General features: G+C 43.4%; 1 protein-coding gene across 2 annotated transcripts in view; it reads left to right on the top strand.

The window, feature by feature from the left end:
* EBPL (EBP like) overlaps positions 1 to 10076 on the top strand; it is a 41137-nt gene extending 31061 nt beyond the window's left edge. The window contains exons 2-4 of one of the 2 annotated variants that reach the window (XM_046663650.1): positions 2934 to 3003; positions 8077 to 8215; positions 9548 to 10076. In XM_046663650.1, the coding sequence (XP_046519606.1) occupies positions 2934 to 3003; positions 8077 to 8215; positions 9548 to 9788 (450 nt within the window). In that variant the 3' untranslated portion in view covers positions 9789 to 10076. The remainder of the gene's footprint in view (positions 1 to 2933; positions 3004 to 8076; positions 8216 to 9547) is intronic. The other variant, XM_046663649.1, reaches the window with a different exon arrangement.
* The last annotated feature ends 10991 nt before the right edge of the window (positions 10077 to 21067 follow it).

The raw sequence follows: 21067 nt of genomic DNA, 5'->3' as shown, positions 1-21067 counted from the left end.
TTATCCACAGAGTTGCTTCTGATGAAAGATCCTGGACCTAAGGTCGGAGTCCATGTTTTGCTTATGGCTCCAGTTGAAGAGGTTGCTAGAGGAAGTCACATCTAGTTTTAGGATGAGATCCACCATCTAATTTTAGGAAGTCCTTCGTCTTACAGATAGATGGACTGAGGCCTAGAGAGGGTCAAATTCAACCCAGTCTCATTGCCTCTACTGGCCATTCCAGTGGATGTATTTTGTCTAGAAAGTTCCCAGGCCAAGTCAGGGAAGTGGTCTGGATTTCCTATGGCTCTGCTAAAAATAAAAAATCAATTGGTGAAAATAAAGAATCACAAAGTGGACTGGAAGTACTTCTTATTTTAAAACATTGCTATTTATCTCATATGTAATTTTTAAAAATCTCCTTTAAAGAATAGAATTTTTACATATACTCTGAGATGAACCACATTTACCAGTTAAGTAACTTACAAAGTGTCAAGAAAAGACAAAATAAGCCAGCTTCAAAACTTCTATTCAACAGAGCTTGGAATGGATAAGAAGCTGAAAGGTATTAATGAGATGTGGAGAAAGTCAGGTTTCTTCTCTCAATCAGAGGAAAAGAAAGGTGATTACCAACTGTAGCAGAAATAAGAATGTCTTAAAGTCACAGCCCAAATACAAAGCAAACTAAAATATAGCATGATTTTGAGAAATTTAGGGATGTAAGAAAGAATATTCCATTTGCCACCTTCTCCTTAGGTGAAACAAGAGTCAAAATACTGGGTCTGTAAAAAAAGAAGTTGTGGCCTATTGCAGTGAACGATATTTACGTAATCACCATGTTTAAAATGCTGTTGACTGGCTTTTCAACGTTAAAATCCACTTACAGATAAAATAGGTAAGAGGAATATATTTACGGAACAAGAATGGAAGTGTAATCAGTCCCAACAATGTACAAGCAAAGTGGAGAAGTTGAGAGGTGGGAATGGTGGGGGAGAGAGAGAGCCCGGTGGGGCTGTCACACTCTTCCTATATGACAAGAAGTCCAAATGCTGCACCACATTGATGCGTGAGTAAGCTGAGGTTTTAATTTATTACCTGAGTTACAAATTTGGGTAACTAGATTGGGTAACTAATAGAATTAAAGAGAACAATATACTCTAGCTATTTGAAGGGGTTCAGAGCATGCCACTCCAAAATATGCCACTTTGGCATATTTGTTATTTTGAGCCGAAAGCACTTGAGAAGAGCGGGTGCAGGAAGAACTCTCTGACCTCCCCCTTTCTTCCTAAAATCAAGTCATTAAGTTCCCGTGGGAAAAGTGCCCTGCCTGTACCAGGAAGACAGGAAGGTTCTTATCGACAGAGCCTGGGCCTCAGTGCCAAAATGGACCTGTACAAGCAAACCTACTGAAATAACTCTTATCTTCCATTAGTTTCCCCCATAGGGTTCTTAGTCACTTTCCCACAATTTACTGTCCCTAACCCAAGTCCCTTTGTCTTGTCACATCCCCTTAATTTATCGTTCTTTGCGTGAAATGTATATAAGCTTTTGGGCCTAACAGCTTCTTCAGGTGTTTGTTTTCCTTTCAAGACTCCTGTGTACATGTAAAAACGTTAAATAAAATTTGTATGCTTGTCTTCTGTCTTATGTCAGTTATTTCTTAAGCCAGAATCTTAAGGTTCTGGCTACAGAGTATAAGAGGGTAGAAGGAAGGTTTTCCTCCTCTACACTATCAAAAACTGGAAGGACTGGGAAGGGGAGAGGAAGCAGTATAAATTAAATCATAATTTTTCAGGATGCACAGTTAATTATAATGTCTACAGAAATAGCAGTCTAAGTATATTATGAGTTATGAAGATAATCCCCAGAACTAAGACAGTGATTCTAAGTAGCAACCTCTGGGAAATGGTACTAAAAGTGAGGGAGATGAGGCAGAGACACAATTTTAATGTCATATAAGCAATTGCTTTGGTAAAAAAAAAATGAGAAAAAAAGTTGTATTGACTGGCAGCAAAATTTGTTCAGAGGAGTGACATGACAGTCAGATATCCTAGTGAACTCTAGTTAATTAGTTTTTGAAATTTAATGATGAGAAAATACTAAATGTAACTACAGATATTTCACTGCCGAAAATTTAACATGTAGCCTGTAGGGGCTGGCCCCACGGCTGAGTGGTTAAGTTTGCACGCTCCACTTCAGCAGCCTGGGGTTTGCCGGTTCAGATCCCGGGCACAGACCTACACACTGCTCATCAAGGCATGCTGTGGTGGCGTCCCCCGTAGAAGAACTAGAATGCCTTACAACTGGGATATACAGCTATGTACTGGGGATTTGGGGAGAAAAAACAAAAAAGAAAGATTGGCAACAGATGTTAGCTCAGGCCAATTTTCTTCACCAAAAAAAACCCCTTTATAAAACCCTCCAGGAAAAAAAAATGTAGCCTGTAAGCTTTTTTAATTTTCTGAAATTTGCCCTGATGCAGGAAAAAGAATTAATTCAACTCTGATAGGTGAATATCACTTTTGTTAAGAAAGAGCTTGGATTTTTTTTGAGGTGAGACAAAATAAACTGCTGTGAGGTACTTCTCACAGGTGGAAAATGCCTGGCATACTCCAGAATTTAGCCTATTTAATATAACATTTAAGCTCTTTCCTTGTGCAAAATTTTCAACTTATCTTTTCCCCGTAAGAACACAGCTCTGATTTAATAATGCCAATCATTGAAAAACAGCATTTACTATATAAACATTCACTTTGGACATAGTTATTTCCAAGACCTGGGAGCCGGGCTCCAGGATCGCACCCCACAGGGCTGTGTAGGTGCAGCCTTCAGGTCAGGTGCACTGACTGGGGTGTGGGCTCCTGGGGAATGCTGCCAGGCAATGCCACGTCTCCGCGGTGCCATCCTGTGGTTGTGATGCGAAATTAGAGCGTATTTTCCTTTTCTTCTCTCAGGAAGGCCCTTTCGTCTACTTGTCTTTGGTAGGGAACATTGCAGATTCTGATGGCTTGATTGCTTCATTGTGTAAGTAATTTAAAACATTTGCATTTAAAATGTTTGAGATCAATTGCAAGTCAATTAAATGAGTGCCTGTATCACGTATTGCATTATTTCATTGATATGAAATGTCCAGAATAGATGACTCTATAGAGACGGATTATAGATTAGTGATTGACTAGGATCATGGGGGGAGGGGTGGGGGAAATGGGAGATGGGAGTGACTGACAATGGGTATGGGTTTCTTTTGGGGGGTAATGAAATGTTCTCGAATTAGATGGTGGTGACTCCAATCTGTAAATATACTAAAAGAATATGTAGAATTGTACACTTTAAATGGATGAGTTATATGGCACGTGAATTATATCTCAGTAAAACTGTATATTAAAAAATGTTTGTAGTGAGTGCAGATTGAAGAGCTTGCAATATTTAAGCTGGGTGTTCATACATTTAATACCAACTTTCTTCTTATTGTGTGTGTATATATATATATATTTGCGTATCTATTATATATATATATATATCTGTAGTCTTGTAGATAATTTCCAAAAATCTCCCTGCTCTGCGGAGGTATTCACTAGTTTTCCCTATCTTCTTCATGCTCACTGTAAATCAATCAACATTCAGTCAGTCAGTATCGACGCCCTCCCAGGTCGTATGTGAATTTTGACAAATAGATGAGCTGTGCAACAACAGGGTCCTTTGCCACTCTCATGGAACTGCCTTGCACAGGATAACTTCTTCAGACTTCATGTCTGAAATTCTGCATTGTTCATCACCTTTTTCCCGTGATTCTGAAATCATATCCTCCAGCCCGGATCTGTGTTGGGACAGCTGTTCACCACTAGTGTTAGGAAACTTCTAGAGAATTGAGTCAGCTACAGTTTAGTGCTTCTCAGAGCAAAACATGTGTCCTCTCTGATGCCTCTCAGGTCCTTGCCAGTGTCGCTCAGGGAGCCTGCGCCCTCGCACCTGGAATCCCACTCCTTCAGTTCCAGGGTCTGAGTGAAACACAGCCGAGCCCTTTCTGGTCATTAGGCTGGATTAAACTGTGCTTGAGAACTGCCGGGGAAGCCCAGGGGCTGAAGGACCCAGCCCAAGTCATTGTCCTTCTGTCCTGGTGGCCCTGCCTGGCATCAGAGAAAGGGAACAGCCCAGATTTGGCTCAGACCCGTGAAATGCAAATGTGTAACATGATCTTTATCCGTCATCTTCAATTTACATTTTCACCTTACAAAAAGTGGAAAATCATTTAATAGAGGTGCCCTTTATTCTCACAAAAGTGATAATCCATGATGTAAATAATATAAGGCAGTGCTTTTCGGATTTTAATGTGCACAGAATTGCCTGGGGCTCTTGTTAAACTACAGATGCTGATTCAGAGGGTCTGGGTTAAGACCTCCCACATGTTAATCGGTGGCCCGTCCTTTGATTCACCAGGATATAGAGCTGGGCTACAAACATTATGTAGACCCCATTAAAGAAAAATTATTCTTTAATTCTTAAAGAGGAACCAGTTGCAATAGGGGTCTTGCAGTAGGGAAGAGAGATCAGGCTCAACTCTAAAAGCAGCGACGACAAGTGGGGATTTACAGCCAAGGAGCCAGGTAGGGGTCAGTGGATGGAAAATTACTAAGAAGAAACATCAAGACTACAGGGATTCTTGATAGAGCAACTGAGTAGGATTCTTGCTGAAGGCAGGCCAGGTGATAAGATGGAGAGGGTGGGCGAGGAGGAATTTGATCAAATATCAAAAGTGATCAGATGTCTGCACCCCCACATTCATAGCAGCATTATTTACAATAGCCAAGACATGGAAATAACCTAAGTGTCCATCGACAAATGAATGGATAAAGAAGTTGTGGTATATATATATATATATATATATACACACACACACACACACACACAATGGAATATTATTCAGTCATTAAAAAGAAGGAAATCCTGTCATTTGTGACACCATGCATGGACCTTGAGGGCATTATGCTAGGTGAGATAAGCTAGACAGAGAAAGACAAATACTGTATAATCTCCCTTATATGTGGAATCTTAAACAAAGAAACAACCTAAACTCAAAGAAACAGAAATCATATTTGTGGTTACCAGAGGTGGCAGAGGGCGGGGTAATTGAATGAAGGTGGTCAAAAGCTACGAATTTCCAGTTATAAGATAAATAAGTACTGGGAATGTAATGTACAACATGATGACTATAGTTAACACTGCTGTAAGTTGTTAAGAGAGTAGATCCTAAGAGTTCTCATCACAAGGAAAAAAACCAACTTTTTTATCTTATTTTTTTGTGTTTATATGAGATGATGGATATCAACTAGCCTTTACTGTGGTCATCGTTTCATGCTATGTGTCAGTGAAGTCATTATGCCGTACACCTTAAACTTACACAATGCCGTACGTCAATGATGTCTCAATAAAGCCAGGGGAGAAAAAGGCTGATAAGATACCAAGAATGGGGGACTTTTGCTAAACTGATTCAGCAGGATTCTTGCTAAAACTGGACTAAGCAGGCCAAGGACACACCCCAAGGCTGAGGCCTTGTCAAGAAGAGGGCTCAGAAGAGCCTGACTCGAGCTCCGTCAAGAAGAAAGTTGTTGTCGCACTTACCATCCCCTAATCTCCTCCGTGGCACAGCTGTGGCTCTGCTGCTCCAGCCCTTGGTGTGCATCTTTCCTTCTAAAGCTCTGTCTACGCCTGGCAGTCAGTCACAAAATAAATGATAACCGTCACATCCTTAGGCTTATTGGTGCTCTGTTTGTCCTTTTGCTGACTAGGTGTTTAACCAGCAAAGAGATGGTCAAGGTTAAGCAGCAGAGGATGCCAGAGGCGTGATGCCCTGGGACCTGTGGGTGGCCGGCCTGCTTTTCCCATCCTCCCCGCCTTCCTCTCCAGCATTAACCTTGCCCCCCCGCCCCACACATACACACACTGTCTTCTTCAGCTTCACTGAATTAAATGTAGTTTCAGACATTCCATGTTCTCTCAGCTCCAGGCCTTTGCACATGCTCCTCCCTGAAACACCCTTCTCCTTCACCCTGCCCAGGGCACCTCTTGTGCTGTAAGGCCTCAAATGAAGATCCAATATTCTGTGTGCCTTGACATCTGGTGAGATCCAGAGGGCTCAAAGGGCTAACTGCGAGTCCCCTCCCCACTCCGCTTCCACCTGTAAGGTCCCCAGGCAAACAACCTTCCTCGCGGCGGGGACCAGGCCCAGTGCCTGCATAGGGAACCAGGGCTCACCCTCTCCTCTTGTTACTACCAGCCCTGCTTCCCACAGCTCCTCCTTGTTCACTCCACTTCCAGTGCAACCGCCCTGTGGCCCTTTGTGGCACACTGGCCTCCTCCTCCAGGCTGTGAGCGTAGGTGACTAATGAACTGCCCTGAGCCTCATCTGTCCAATGACGCTCGTTGTGTGGAGGGCCCTCCCCATAACTCAGGCAGGAATCCCACTCTCACCAACAACACCTCCTCTTCCTCGTCTGGCTTAAGTGCCACTTCCTTCATGTCCCCATACTCTGTCACATCACTTATTGCGTGGTTTGACCTCATAGAATGTGCACCACTGGTGGGCAGAGTTTGTGTGCTAGTGTCTGCCGCATTCTTAAGGCCAAGCACAGAGCCTTCCATGTGCTCCAAAAGATTTGTGTTTTTTGTGAATGTCTAAACAGCCACTAATCTCTTCGTCCCGAAAGCAGTGGCATTTTACTTAAGTGACATTGCTTTAGATTTTGGATGTACTAGATGGTATGTTTCACCTATTGTATATATGTTTAAATTTAAAGGAAAAACTGTTACTTTCACTATTATGTTGTTTTCCAGTTAGTTCATGGCTGGCAGTCAGCTAAGGCCAGGCTGGACAGATCTGCCTGGTCTGCTCGTTGTGTCTGGCCTTTCAGAGTCTCCTCTCAGCCTGTGTCTGTGTGTTATCTCATTAAATAGCTAATCCTGTTTACTGGCCGTCCTTTCTCTCAGGACAGCCTTTCATTAGAACCCTTTGTCCCAGCTCCAAGGGATCCTGACTCTGGCCATTAAGAGACTGGAGCTTTGTGCTGCTCAGACCAATCATGACATAGTGATTTTTGATCATTCATACCTTTTCTAAATAATATGAGAACAGTGGTTAAAGAGAGAAGAGATGGGGTTTTTTTTACTTTGATGATTTGAGATCTTAGGACCTGCATGTATTACTTTGATAAATTAAAAAGGAAAGAGAGAGGGAGGGAGGGAGGGAAGGAGGAAGGAAGTGAGGGGGGGGAGGCGGGGAGGGAGGAAGAGAGGAGAGGAGAGATGAAGGGAGGAAGGAAAAGAGAGAAGGAGGGAGGGAGGGAGGGGAATGTCTTCACCCAGTGCCTACCTCTCAGTCCAGCTCTAAAAAGATTTTCTGGCCTCATGGTGCTTTCTAGAAGAAACCTTCCCGATAATCGGATCTGGAAAGATTTCTTAGGGCTTACACGCTCCCTGGTCAGCACAACTGAGGCTTTGTGTGGTGGTTGTTGTTGGTGAATCCTGTCCCCATAGCAGACTGAGGCACCCCCTCTGTCCATTTTGGATTCGTTGTAGAGTCTAGGCTGTGTCATTATCATTCCCCTCCTGCTGCCCCGTCAGCACTCAGTTTCTCTTCAATTATTAATAAACTTGTGTTTTTTATAAACATTTCCTTTAAAACAATTTTCCCGCATCTCAATTATACTTACAGACTTTGTATTGAAATTTTGAAGTAAGGAACTATGAGGCATTTACCAAGGTAATAATTAAAGATTGTCTTTGCAAAATCTGACTCGGCCACATTAACTTAGAATTCTGCTGCTGATAATGAAAAGGGAGAGGGCGAAGAGGGCGCATATGTGAAAGCACCTTGGAAGCTGTAAATTACTTTACAAATATAACACGATACTGTTGTTACTTGTGTCAGGTCGCAAATGCGTTTTAGTCTCGGGGTTTCTCTTGCCTTCCACTGAGGCGTGATGAAGAATGTGGAGAGAATGGCAGTTCTGCTTATCTCCTCTGTAAGGGAAAAAAGGTCATTTCCCTTGACTGTCATAAAAATGATTGCCAGATGAGTGACGAAATGTATTTTGTTTTTAGGGAAAGAATATGGCAAAGCTGATGCAAGATGGCTTTATTTTGATCCAACCATTGTGTCTCTGGAAATGCTGACCGTTGTCGTGGATGGGTCTCTGGCATTGGTCCTCATTTATGCCATAGTCAAAGAGAAATATTACCGGTAAGTGTCTTCTCCTGTCCCACTGAAAAAGGAGAGGCATTAGCTGTCCAAACACCTAAGTGACATTTGGAGTAGATTAGATCACATTTCTTTATTAGGTGAAAAGCAGAGTAGAAATGAAAATTGTTTGATGTTAGATAAGGATCATGGTGCCACCAGGATAATTTTAGACTGTTCAAAGTAAAAAATGTGAGAAAAGTGACTGTAGTAACAACCTAGTCACTGGAGAGGTGAGCACAGTGTTAACAGCACTGGATGGTTTGCCACCAATATTTTTGGAGAATAAAAAGGTAACATTTCCATCCTTTTTTTCCCCAACTCACTCTAGAAAATGCCTATTCCACCTGACACAAAGTAAATTCTTTATGTAATTCTGAGTTAGACGTACAAGATAAGTCAGGAACCTTTTCAGCAGCATGTTGTGGAGGGTACAAAGACGGCAGAAGCGGAGGAGGTGGAGAAAGATGGAAGACTAACCCTCCACCAGTCAGACTCTGAGACTTGATCACACCACCCTCCCTTTTCCTTCCTCTCCTTGCGGACACGTGACCCGGGCAAGTGGATTGCCACGCTGGGGGTGACTCCATGAAACAATGTGGAGTAGGCACAATTGCATTCAATTTTCCACCATCTTGTATTGAAGAAGTCTTGTCTAAGGCTTCATCACAAAATTTCAGATTTGAAAGAGACCTTGAAGGTCATTTAATCCAATCCCCTCCCCACAATTTCACATAGATAGTTGGCAAGAAAAATTAAATGTCTCCCTGGTGCCTTTATGTATCTTTGACTCCATGATCTTGATTGCAGACTTACTACATGCACCCATCTGTTGATTGTTTCAAACACTGATAATATCTGTATTGTTGAATACTTACTATGTGCCAGGCACAGCGCTCAGCCCTTTATCTACCTATCTCATTGAATCTGCACAATAGTATTTGAGAAAAGGACTATTATTGTTATCTCCTTTGACAACTAGTGAAATTGCAGCTTGTAGCAAGATTCACATTCAGGTCTGTGTGCTAGGTCAGGGGTGACCTCAGTAAAATCTTCCTAAGACTAGGACAGGACACCTGAGAGACCTATTTAACTCTGAGAATAATCTTCTAGAAAGGGTAGTGGTGCTCCTCCCAGGAAAGCATGGGTCTCCGTTAATTAGATTGGCCTGCCCCATCAAAGGGGTGCTACGTGAAACCTGAGGTCCAACTTCGGAGAGGTTTTCTGCCTTGGAAGACTGTGTTGATGCTGCCATTAAAGAAAAGATGTCGTGACTCAGGGTGCCACACTGTGCCCGGCTGGCAGTTTCATCCCCTGTTTCTTTCTCTCTAACAGGCATTTCATCCAGATTACCCTGTGCGTGTGTGAATTGTATGGCGGGTGGATGACCTTCGCCCCAGACTGGCTTATGGGAAGCCCCAACCTCAACACCAACAACTGGCTCTACTTTTGGGTCTATCTGGTATTTTTCAATAGTGTATGGGTCCTGATCCCAGGACTCTTACTGTGGCAGTCGTTGGTAGAACTCAAGAAAATGCATTTCAAAGGAACCAGTTCAAGGAAAAAGTTTCAGTGAGTTTTCAAAATCATAAACAATAATTATCTTGCTTTATGAGCCAGAATAGATCAAACCTTTTTGTTTGGCCAAATGTAATACATTCCAGCCTACATTTTCTTTTTATATTGTTGTTCCTGAACAAGTTATTTCAAATTGATTGTAAGGTGGCAAGTTTTATTGTTGTTTTTTTCCAATTAAATGGCAATGTAGGGAATAAATTTTAATTTGTAATAATAACACATTTAATTATACATTTTTATGGCTAGTATTAATTGTTCCACATTAATAAAGCCTATTATCATAAAATACTGTAAAGCATGTTATTAATTTTTTATCCAAAGAGCATGTTGCTCCAACTTTAATCTTCCCATTAGTCTTTTAGTTACCAAAGTGAAACCAGAAATGAAAGGCATGCTTCTGTTTTACATTTGTACTTTATCAAATTTGTGAAGCTAGCAAAAAATGATAGGAGTAGGAAGTTGTGAGTGGGCTCACTCCTCATGAGTGAACACTGGGGTCTCACACAGACAGCTGATTCATTTATATCTGTCCTTTTTCAAAGAGGAAGATTTGGGATACCTTACAGACCTACAAAGTGCATTATGATAAAAAGTCCATCAGGAACTAGGAACATAGGGAAAGTAAGAGTGAGAAAGAATGAGATGAAGGTAAAGTTAATATGGAAAATGCCTGCCGTAACGTCGTATGTAATTGATAGACGTGAAGCACAAATTTGGTGCTTACCTTCAGGTTCGTGAGGGAAACATGACCACATTGTGTTTCATAGACACTAGTTTTGAGAGATGGTTAGAACGATTCTGTCGGAGATGTGGAGCAGGTACTCCCATGAACTTGTTTACCACCTGCCTTTCTTACTAGACTGCAAGTTCACAGATGTGTTCTCTGCCTGGAAAGGTCCCTGGCGCATGCACCAGGCACTTGATAAGTTGTGCTGGATCCTGTCACTCAGAGAGCTCAGTCTGTGTTCCCCCTCCTTCTATGTTTCCATCTTATTCTGCAGAGAACTGTAGCTTATGGTCCTGGGTGCAAAACTTGTTTCACCTTTCACAGGTACTTGAGAGAGATTTGGAGGGTGAAAGCATGGAGACTGTTTTCAACTGTTCTTTGTTTTTTTTTGTTATTTTGTGGTGGCAAGCGAGGTCATGGAAATGTGAGGGTTTGGGGCATTAGCACACCAAGTGTTCAACTTCCCAGGTATTGAGAGGCAGTTGTAGTTGGGGCAACAAGAATAAAGGGTTTGTGGGCTGAGTAGCTCCAGGGGTGGTCTCACTGGTAGTGCCTCCCTTGGGAGGGTCCATTCTGCAGTCATCTGGGAGTCATTCCTGGAAGCTTAGCCAAGCACCTGCTCTTGCAGCCCCCGGTGGTTTTTGTAAGCACCTAATTCCCTATAATTAAAACACCAGAAGTTGCTCCAGAAAACACCTGGAGTAATTGCTGTTTTCTACACTTTTATCCTGAATGATACCTGACTATGGTATTGAATAAGTGTAGCCACGTAAGTTTGAGGAATATTGTATTAGCACGTTAAAGGCTGTAGGAGTCCTGCAGAAGTGTTTAACCCAACTTTTCCCAGCATGTGTAACAGACCACTTCAGCAAGTGGGGTGATGTTTCATGGAACATCAGGTAGGGAAACAGTGAGTAACTCAATTCAGTATTCATGAGATTAAAAACAAACCAGTTCTGGGGCTGGCCCCGTGGTCGAGTGGTTAAGTTCGCGCGCTCCGCTGCAGGCAGCGCAGTGTTTCCTTGGTTCGAATCCTGGGCGTGGACATGTCACTGCTCATCAAACCACGGTGAGGCAGCGTCCCACATGCCACAACTAGAAGGACCCACAATGAAGAATATACAACTATGTACTGGGGGGCTTTGGGGAGAAAAAGGAAAAAATAAAATCTTTAAAAAAAAAACAACAAAAAAAGCAAACCAGTTCCCAATAAACAATTACAATAGAAGTTTTAAAAATACCATTCACTATAGCATCAAAACATTCCAATATTTAGGGAAAAAATGAAAGATGTGCAACACCTACACAAAAGAAAAAAAGAAACTATAAAACTTTGAGAGAAGTTAAATAAGACCTAAATAAGAGAGAGATGTCATGTTTATGGATTGGAAGGCTCAATATTGTAAAGAAGGCAGTTCTCCCCAAGTTGATCTATAGATTCAGTGTAATCCCAATCAGAATCCCAGCAGATTTTGTAAAAATGATAATTAACAAGTTGATTTTAAGATATTTTATGTAAATGCAAAGGGCCAAGAAAGCTAATAACTTTGTAGTAGAACAAAGTTGGAGTACTTATTCCACCAGACATCAAATCTTTTTTTTAAATTATTTTATTGAGGGGGCTGGCCTCATGGCCGAGTGGTCAAGTTCACATGCTCCGCTTCAGTGACCCAGGGTTTCTTTGGTTCGGATCCCGGGTGCAGACATGGCACCGCTCTTCAGGCCACGCTGAGGCGGCGTCCCACATGCCACAACTAGAAGGACCCACAACTGAAAAAAAAATATATATATATATATACACACCTATTTACTGGGAGGATTTGGGGAGACAAAGGAGAAAAAAAAAGATTGGCAACACTTGTCAGCTCAGGTGCCAATCTATAAAAAAAAAAAATTATTGAGGTCATATTGGTTTATAACATTGTGTAATTTCAGGTGTACATTATTATACATTATCAGTTTCTGTATAGACAGCATTGTGCTCACCACCAATAGTCTAATTTTTATCCATCACCATACATATGTGCCCCTTTAGCCCTTTCTCCCACCCTCCCATTCCCCTTCTCCTCTGGTAACCACTAATCTGTCCTTTATCCCTGTGTTTGTTTATCTTTCACATATGACTGAAATCATTTGATGTTTGTCTTTCTCTGTCTGGCTTATTTCACTTAACATAATACCCTCAAGTTCCATCCGTGTTGTTGCAAATAGGATGCTTTTAACCAGACATCAAATCTTAATATAAAGGTACAGTAATTAAGGAAATGGAGTATTGGCACAGGAATAATCAGATAGACCAATGGGACAGACTAGAGAGTCCAGAACAGACCTTCTCATATATGGACACTGGATTTATGACAAAGGTGCCACTGCAGAACAATGGGGAAAGGATGCTCTTTTCAATAAATGGTGCCAGGTCAGTTGCATGTCCATATGAGAAAAAGTGAATCTGGATCCTTACTTCACACCATGCACAATATCAATCACAGGCGAATTGTTGATTTTAAAGTGAAAGGCAAATGATAAAGCTTCAAGAAGAAAAAAATAGAAAAATATATTCTTAAAAAGTATACAAAAATTCGCAATGTTTGGCAGTACATATAACTGACAGAAGATCCAACCCAAGTATAGTTAAAGAACTGTAAATCAATTAGAAAAAGACATGGAATCTAATAGAAAAGATGGCAAAATATTCAAATAAATACTTCACAAAAGAGAATCTGCAAATGAGAATTTGGGAAATGAGAATTAAGACCACCATAAGATGTTACTACACACCTATCAAAATGGCTAAAAAGAAAAAGACTGACAGCGATGAGTGTCAGTGAAAATGTGGAGCAACTCAAACTCTCATGCACTGCTGGTTGGAACGTAAAGTGGAAAACTGTTTTGAAATAGCTATGAAAGCTGAACATGTGCATGCCCCATAACCCAGCCATCTGACTCTCAGGTGGATACTGCACAGAAATGCTTACTCAGGGCGCCAGAATGGCAGCATTATTCATAGTAAGCCCAAACCGGAAACAATCTAAGCAAATCCTTTGTGGTATATGCATACAATGGACTACTATACAATGAAAATCATAGGAACGAAAATTAACACCCTACTTCTACTCATAACAACATGGATGAATTTCACAGACATACTGATAAGTGAAAGAAGCCAGACTAAAAGAGTACATATTGTATGATTCCATTCATGTGAGTTTCAAAAACAGAGAAAACTATGGTGCTAGGAGTCAGGCCAAGGGTTGCCTTTGGGGAAGAGGGTGGGTGATGGTGAGTAGTCATGAGGGGTCTTCTGAGATGCTGGTAATGTTCTATTTTTTTTTCATTTGAGCAGCAGTTTTAATTTGTGATAATTCATTCAGCTATACGCTTAAGAATGGTGTGCTTTTCTGTTCATATGTCATAGTTTAATTTCAAAAGTTTAGGAAATTCCTGGTATGAAGACCTGAAAAAAAATGGCTCCAGTGGGTCCTCATGAAGAGCATGCTCTGTCTCGACAACAGATGCAGTACAACTCGGGCCATTCCTGACAGTGTCCCCGATGTGGGCTGAAGGCAGGATGCCAGAGAGAGAGTCCGTGCAGGCCTTTCCATGAGGGATTACCTCTTTGTTTCCAGTACTTTGCTTTCTGCTGACCTGGCTCAATCCAAGGGTTAACAGAGTAGAGAAAAATGGATGGGCTGCATATCCTGCAGGCAGCCCTGAAAACACGATTTCTCTCAACTGAGTTTTTGCTGAGCATTGAGTGGGAGAGCAATGGAGATCGTAGACACTGACAGGAACTTTGGGTGCAGATACACTCCACTGCCGAGTCAGGAAGGATCTAAATGTTTTAACTGTGAAGTAAATGAGTTGGGAGAAGGGTTGGTGTTGCCGTATGAAAGTCTTAACAGGTCACTGTGAATAGAAACCCATCTCCCTGTCACAGGGAGGTGGGGCCAAGGTGTGCTAGGTAATACTGTATTTCATTAATACTAAGATATTCCTTCCCACATTTTAACATTTTAAAAATTTCTAATTTTTATGCATGGGGCATGCATTCTATGCATGGGGCCGGCCCAGTGGCATAATGGTTAAGTTTGTATGGGCTCTACTTTGGTGGCCTGGGGCTCACAGGTTCGAATCCCAGGCACTAACCTATGCGCTGCTCATCAAGCCATGCTGTGGTGGTGACCCACATACAAAATAGAGGAAGATTGGTCCAGATGTTAGCTCAGAGACAGTCTTCCTCAAGCAAAAAGAGGAAGATTGGCAACAGATGTGAACTCAGGGCCAGTCTTCCTCACCAAAAAAAAAAAAAAAAATTTAGAATGCATTTTACAGTGGATGTGTCATAGTTTAGTTGGCAGTGATATTTTATTTCAAAAATATGATGAGTCTTATAATCAATGGCATCTTAGATTCAGTTAAATCAGTCACGACTTTCAATGTGGTTCCCCTCCTCAAGCCCCAATATCTCCAACTACTTGGAGGTGATAGTTTGAATTTATTTTAAAAGTCTAAATTTTGCTTGAGACCTTAGAGATCATTTACTCTAGTACCCACCACTCCCATTTTGTCCCATTTGTTGCCCAGGAGCCAGCCGTAGAAGACATATTTGGATGAATATATAAAATGATTTGCAGTAGGTCATGACTTGCTTACATGGAAGGTAACTGGATTTCTGCAAACAGTCCATCCCTCCCCAGTATTGTTTACACCATAAATTTCCTTTGAAAATTCTTCCTTTCCAGATAATGTTGAGGTAAATATCAGCATAACCCATCTAAATTCGGAGTCTAAATGATGAAGTTTCCTTGTATTTAAGTATGTCAGCTCTACAACTCCTGAAGTATTAGCACTGGGGCTCCAGGAAAAGTCTACAAATTGCAATGTGAAATTGTAAAATAAAATTTTGCTGAAGGAAGGCTTGATGGAAACCAAAATGCAAAAAGCTTGGAGAAGGTGACGGCCCTGTGGCTGAGTGGTTAAGTTCATGCACTCTGCCTTGGTGGCCCAGGGTTTGCCATTTTGGATCCTGGGTGTAGACCTACCCACCACTCATCAGGCCATGCTGTGGCGGCATCCCACATAGAAGAACTAGAATGACCTATAATTGGATATACAACTATTTACTGGGGCTTTGGGGAGAAAAAAAAAAAAGAGGAAGATTGGCAACAGATGTTAGCTCAGGGCCAATCTTTCTCACCAAAAAAAAAAGCTTGGAGACAAATCCTTTGTTTGTTTTTCTTTATTTTTAAATTATTATTAAAATCTGTGAACCGTTTTCAGTTTGTTTGTTATGAAAGCTGGAGTTTGGATTTAAAGATAATTTATAAGATAATTTACTTGGGCAAAGCCTTGCATAGGGAAGATTAACCATTGCCATCCTTAATTTTAATTAAATGCCCACCAGGTCACAGGTAGGGCCTGGCAGGCCTCCTCCACGCAGGGCCGTTTTGGAATCTCTGCATCTTCTCTCCCCCTTCCCACTGCCTTGACACCCTGGCAGACCCCAGAGCTAACAAAATCCATTTCCCACCACCACTCACTGTAGGGAGCAAATTGCATCCATTAATTTACATTTAGGTGTTAATGATTAATAGTGGTTTGATATATTACCTTTCCTGAATATATTTGCATTTAAAAATGTTACACAATTGATACATGTTCATTGCTGAAAATGGAAAATTCAGATAAGCAAAAAGAAAAAAAATTACCCCCAGTGTCATCAGAGAGAACCAGTAGTACAAATTTAGGTTCTGTCTGAAGCCCTTGTCTGTGCATGTACTGACATTTTGGGGAGAGTTTAACCTCCCTTCCTTCCTCTCGCTCCCCTGCCCTGAACTTATCGAAGAACCAGCAGTTGTACATGTGCGCACAAAGCCGACCGTGGATAGTGTTACGGAACATTCCCCCATTCGTGAGAATTCATGCGCTCACGGAGGTTGGTAGGTAGCGGTTCTCATTTATTTTTGGAAACCAGTTTCCTTAGATGCTTATGTTGACGCAGATCAAGTTGACATCTCAAAATATTTGGTTGGCCACCTCCCAGCTCTTCAAGGGAGGGATCAAGTGTGCTGAGTGTGCTGTGGGGCTGTGTTCTAGGTGTTTAATCCTCCCCTTCCAGGAGGTGTCCCTCGGTCCCCTGGGAGGCAGAAGGGCAGGATTCTGACGGTTTGCATCCCTTGTCTGTGTCACTGAAGCGGCCCCGAGTGGCTGTGCATTGTTACTTTTGACATCCACCTTCACAGATGCACAGGAGCCTCTCAAGGCCACACTGAGAATCCTAGAATCTTATGCTGCTTAAAGGGACCTTGGAGAGGGCCAGTTTACACACGTGGAGATTCAGACTCAGAGGAGTTAGATAACCTGCCCAAGGCCACACAGCTTTTTAGTGAGCAAGGACCCAATTCCCTTAAAAGTGATCTTTCTCTTCCAACAGTGCTACACATGTCCCCAGGAGCCCACAAGTTGTAAAAATTATTCAATTTTCTGGATTATTTTTATGATCTAAAAGATTTAACCTAAGCACGTTTCTGATCATCTGAGTCTGTTCATTATACTTGAGTGGCCTCTTTATTTCAGTTTGATTTTGTGTTGTCCTGTTAGTATTTTTCACTGGTTGGACCACATGGTCAGGTGACAGCGGTTCACGTGTGATACACGGGTTTTACTAGGGGGCAGGGTGACAAAGTGGAGGACATGCTCTCAGGGGTCCCCACTTTTTCAAATTTGAGCAACGCTGCAGGAGAGCTCACCACTTCTTGTTCCCCACACATGTGTTTGTTGAGCATGCATTTTAGTAAAAAATAAACCTACTGTCTTGGCCTCTCATTTCTGATTCACAGTATTGTGATGAGAATAAAGTTGAACAGATTTTTTGGCATTTTTTGGTTACGTTTTGGGAGTCGGACTGACTTCAGTTCTCAGAGGGGTGGGATCTAATTAGTAAAAACTGGAAGCCGGAAATGGATTCACCGGCATGCCCCCCAGCGCCCACGATTTGAAACGTCTCCTTAAATTTAGTGCCTGTCCCCCAGAGCTGATCACAAGTATTCGTGCTCCCTGTAACAGTGACATCTGGTGGCCCTGGGGTAATAGGACAGCAGCGGAGTCTCCGATCTGTGGATTTTGATGAGATGACCCTATTCCTGCCGCCGTGGGAGCCACTGCCCTTTCCTAGGGCGCCCCTCCCCTCCTGTGACGCATCCCTCTCCCATCACCCCACATCCAGTGAGCACCTTCTACATGGCCCCTGCTTCCTCGGGGCGCTCTCTTACCAGCCCTGCTGGCTCTTGAGCTGCAGACAGGCTCCTGATAGCTGCCTGGGGGAAGAGGTGAACCTAACCCATCGAGCCCATGTCAGCTGCCATCGGCCATGTTAGGCCAGGCCTGACCTGGATTCTGGTGCTGGAGGGCCAGTGATTTACTGCCTCCCCGGGCAGCAGGTGGCCGGGGTATTTTTAGTGTCTGGAGCCTTTAGGAGAAGGGTTGGGTGGGGGTGGGAGGCAGCAGTGAGGTCTGGGGGAGTCATTCTTCCAAGGTTCAAGTTCAAAGCCACCTGATTGTGGGGTCTCTTCCCTAACCTCCTGTGCGCTCTCAGGCTGTTGGTGCAGGGGTCCCCACTTTAAAAACCGTCTTCTCGCATCTGTCTGTCTTTTTTCCTTTTCCTGGTCAGTTTGTAAGCTCGAGCTAGAGAAAGGGATAACTTTAGGATGCCACGTTGTTTGGTGTCTTGGAACAGGACTGGATGCTGTTAACACCCTGCATGCATACTCATTCCACTTCAAGCCCTTTCTGTTCATTGTGTGATCTGATCCTCACACCGACCCCGTGAACTCTGTGGACAGGGGTCATCATCTTCCTTCTATGGAAGAAGAACCTGGTGATGAAGGGTGAGCATCTGCCCAATGCCAGACGGAGTGCATGTGATGGAACCTGAAGCCAGGCCTTGCTGTAAGCAGTGCTGAGTTAGGACCCGCTTCTGCAGCTCCTGAGCAGTGGGATTCAGGGCAAGACATTTAACTGCTTGGTCTCCTTATCCAGAAGCTGAGCATCGTGGTACTTGGCACATACAGTTATGAGGATGAGCACATAGTAAGCATTTAATAAGCCGTTCTTATCCAAATAAAAGCTCACATTTATTTAGCTCTGAGTGGGTCCATGGTCCGGGTCCTGAATATACAACATCACCACTTCCTTCATGTGAGAGAAAATCTCAGAACCAACCATTAAACGTGCCAGGGTGTTCAGGCCTAGAGCAGAACAACTGCCCAAAACTGGGCTTCTAAACAGACCCACTGGAGAAAACACAAGGTAAAAATTAAAAAGCCGCTGCACTGGAAGCTTTGTCAGTCCGACCATCTAAGACTGGATTTGAGTTATATTCACACTGCAGTTACTTGGTGGCGTAAATGCTTTTGCAATCCCTTGTCCTTGGCATCCTTTTGTTTCCTTTCTAAGGAAGCATTCTGCCTGTGCCTCAGGGGACAGGGATTTTTGTCAGCACCTGAATGGAACGGTAGTCAGCACCATGAGAGACCTGGAGAAACTGGGACAATGAAGCTACCGAGCCTCCTGCGGGGAGCGAGTTGGGGATGGCTATGATTGTAGGTTGTCAACTCCTGCGTGTCACTGAGACCAGGTGAGCTGGACACCCTGGGCTTGTCCTCCCCACAGCTGCCCCTCCTATCTCCAGAGCCAAGCCTGACGAGGCATGCCACTGTGAGCCTCGAGGTCCCCAGCTTGTGGAGAGGCTGCTGTAGACTTGATTTTAGTTTTGCGTGGGTTTGTCAACATGCCATGTATCTGTGGGCGCACTGGGTCCCAGCCTCCCTCCTGGGTGCCTAGGAAACTTATAACCGGACCTCTACCTGCATTTCTTTGTTTATTTAGCCGTTCAGTTTCTATAAGGGCAGAATCTGTCTCAAGCCTCAATTCATTTGCCTGTTGGCCCTGAAACTAAGTAGACCTAGACAGCGGAGAGTAGCTTGGTGGCAATGGTGAAGGTGTCTACATACGAGGAACCAGATCCTTTTCCCGTTAGTACTGGTGCCCAACTGATGCCCAGCCCCGACTCTGGAAAGTGTTATCAGTAGTTTACTGATTCACTGTAATGTTCTGTGTAGAAAGGATGCATGGCCGTGATCAAACACTGTACCGTATCCCCACCCACCATGCCTTAGAGATTGGCTATTCTCATCATCATATTTAAGGGCTCGGAGATGTCCTGCAGTAGAGAAATGTGTTTAATTCCATTGAACTCAGCATTTCCCCAGTTTGTTGGACCATGGAACTCTCTTTTGAAGTCAATAGCTCGTCATGTCCTTCAGAAATAGTGTATCACAGAACCCACCTTGGGAAGCACTGGCCCAAATCAAGCTACAGTCAACTCGTGATAGCTGTCAGCTGCCTTGACCCGTGGCTGCATTCCGCCCCAGATGGCCTCTCCTTCGTCACTGATCCCTTCTGAAAGTGAACCTGAGCTCATGCCATCATGAGCCAGCCCCACCTGGCCCATCTCCCTGGTTCTAATCCCGCTCAGCCCTGTCTTTCTACCTCATTCCAGTTCGCCTGTAGCTGAGCCATCCTGGGGCAGCAGAGGAGAGAGGACTCTCCTGCATCTTCATATCTGTCACAGCCATCTTCGCTGTCCCCACCCAGATCAACACTCAGAGAGTGCAGCTCACCTCGAGGCTGGGAACCCCTTGGACAGACATCTCTTGCTCTTCCCTGCTTCCCTCCCTTCTGGTTCCTCATCCTGTGCTCCCAACATGTGTTTGGAATGCCATGGGCCTGGGAGGAGGCTTTTATTAGGTGAGCCAGTCCAGCACAGCCTCATTGCTAATTCAGAAGACTTCAGCGCTGGCTACCCTGGCCAGCATTCTGATATATCACCCCATTTTTTCCTTGAATACAAACAAGTGAACCACAGCCCTTGAATCTGCCTGTCCTTCCTCCCGGGTTTCCCTCCTCTCCACACTCCCAGACCCCAGAGCTTTGGTTGAGTCTCTCCCACCTGGCAGCCCCATTCCAAGCAGAGCTGACACTGCAGGAAAGACGAGGGATGCTTTATTACAGGGCTGGGTGCGATTGAACCCCAGTGGGTCCTGCCCAGCTAAGGTGCATTTCTCGCCCTGCTTCATGATGCTTTCCTGCCCTCTGCTTTGGTCAACGTCGTAGAGGAGTCTCTGCTTGGAATCCAATCCCGGATCTCTGGCTTCTAGAACCCATTGCCTGCTCTTTACCCTTTACTAAAACCTGCTCTCAGCATAGGATCTCATCAGTGCATTCACATGACGTTAAGATCAATTTAACACCCCCTAAATGGGAGAGCTTTTTACGGCCAGGGACAATGCCTAGGTGTGAAACTGGGAAACCAAGGAATTTAAGAGTTCTAATATGCAATTTCACACAACTTAAAGCTGAGAAGTAGCGTTGTCGCCACCCCCTCCTCCACAACATCCAGGGGTGCGTGTTCGTTCCCTTGACATGACCACGTTTATGTTGGACTCTCCCGTATAAAACGTCAGAGCATATGCTAAGTAAGTAGGAGGTCT

This window comes from Equus quagga, chromosome 6 (genome assembly GCF_021613505.1).
Source record: "Equus quagga isolate Etosha38 chromosome 6, UCLA_HA_Equagga_1.0, whole genome shotgun sequence".
Lineage (NCBI taxonomy): Eukaryota > Metazoa > Chordata > Mammalia > Perissodactyla > Equidae > Equus > Equus quagga.
The sequence above is the reverse complement of the archived record's forward strand: the minus strand, read 5'-3'. Positions and strand labels throughout refer to the sequence as shown.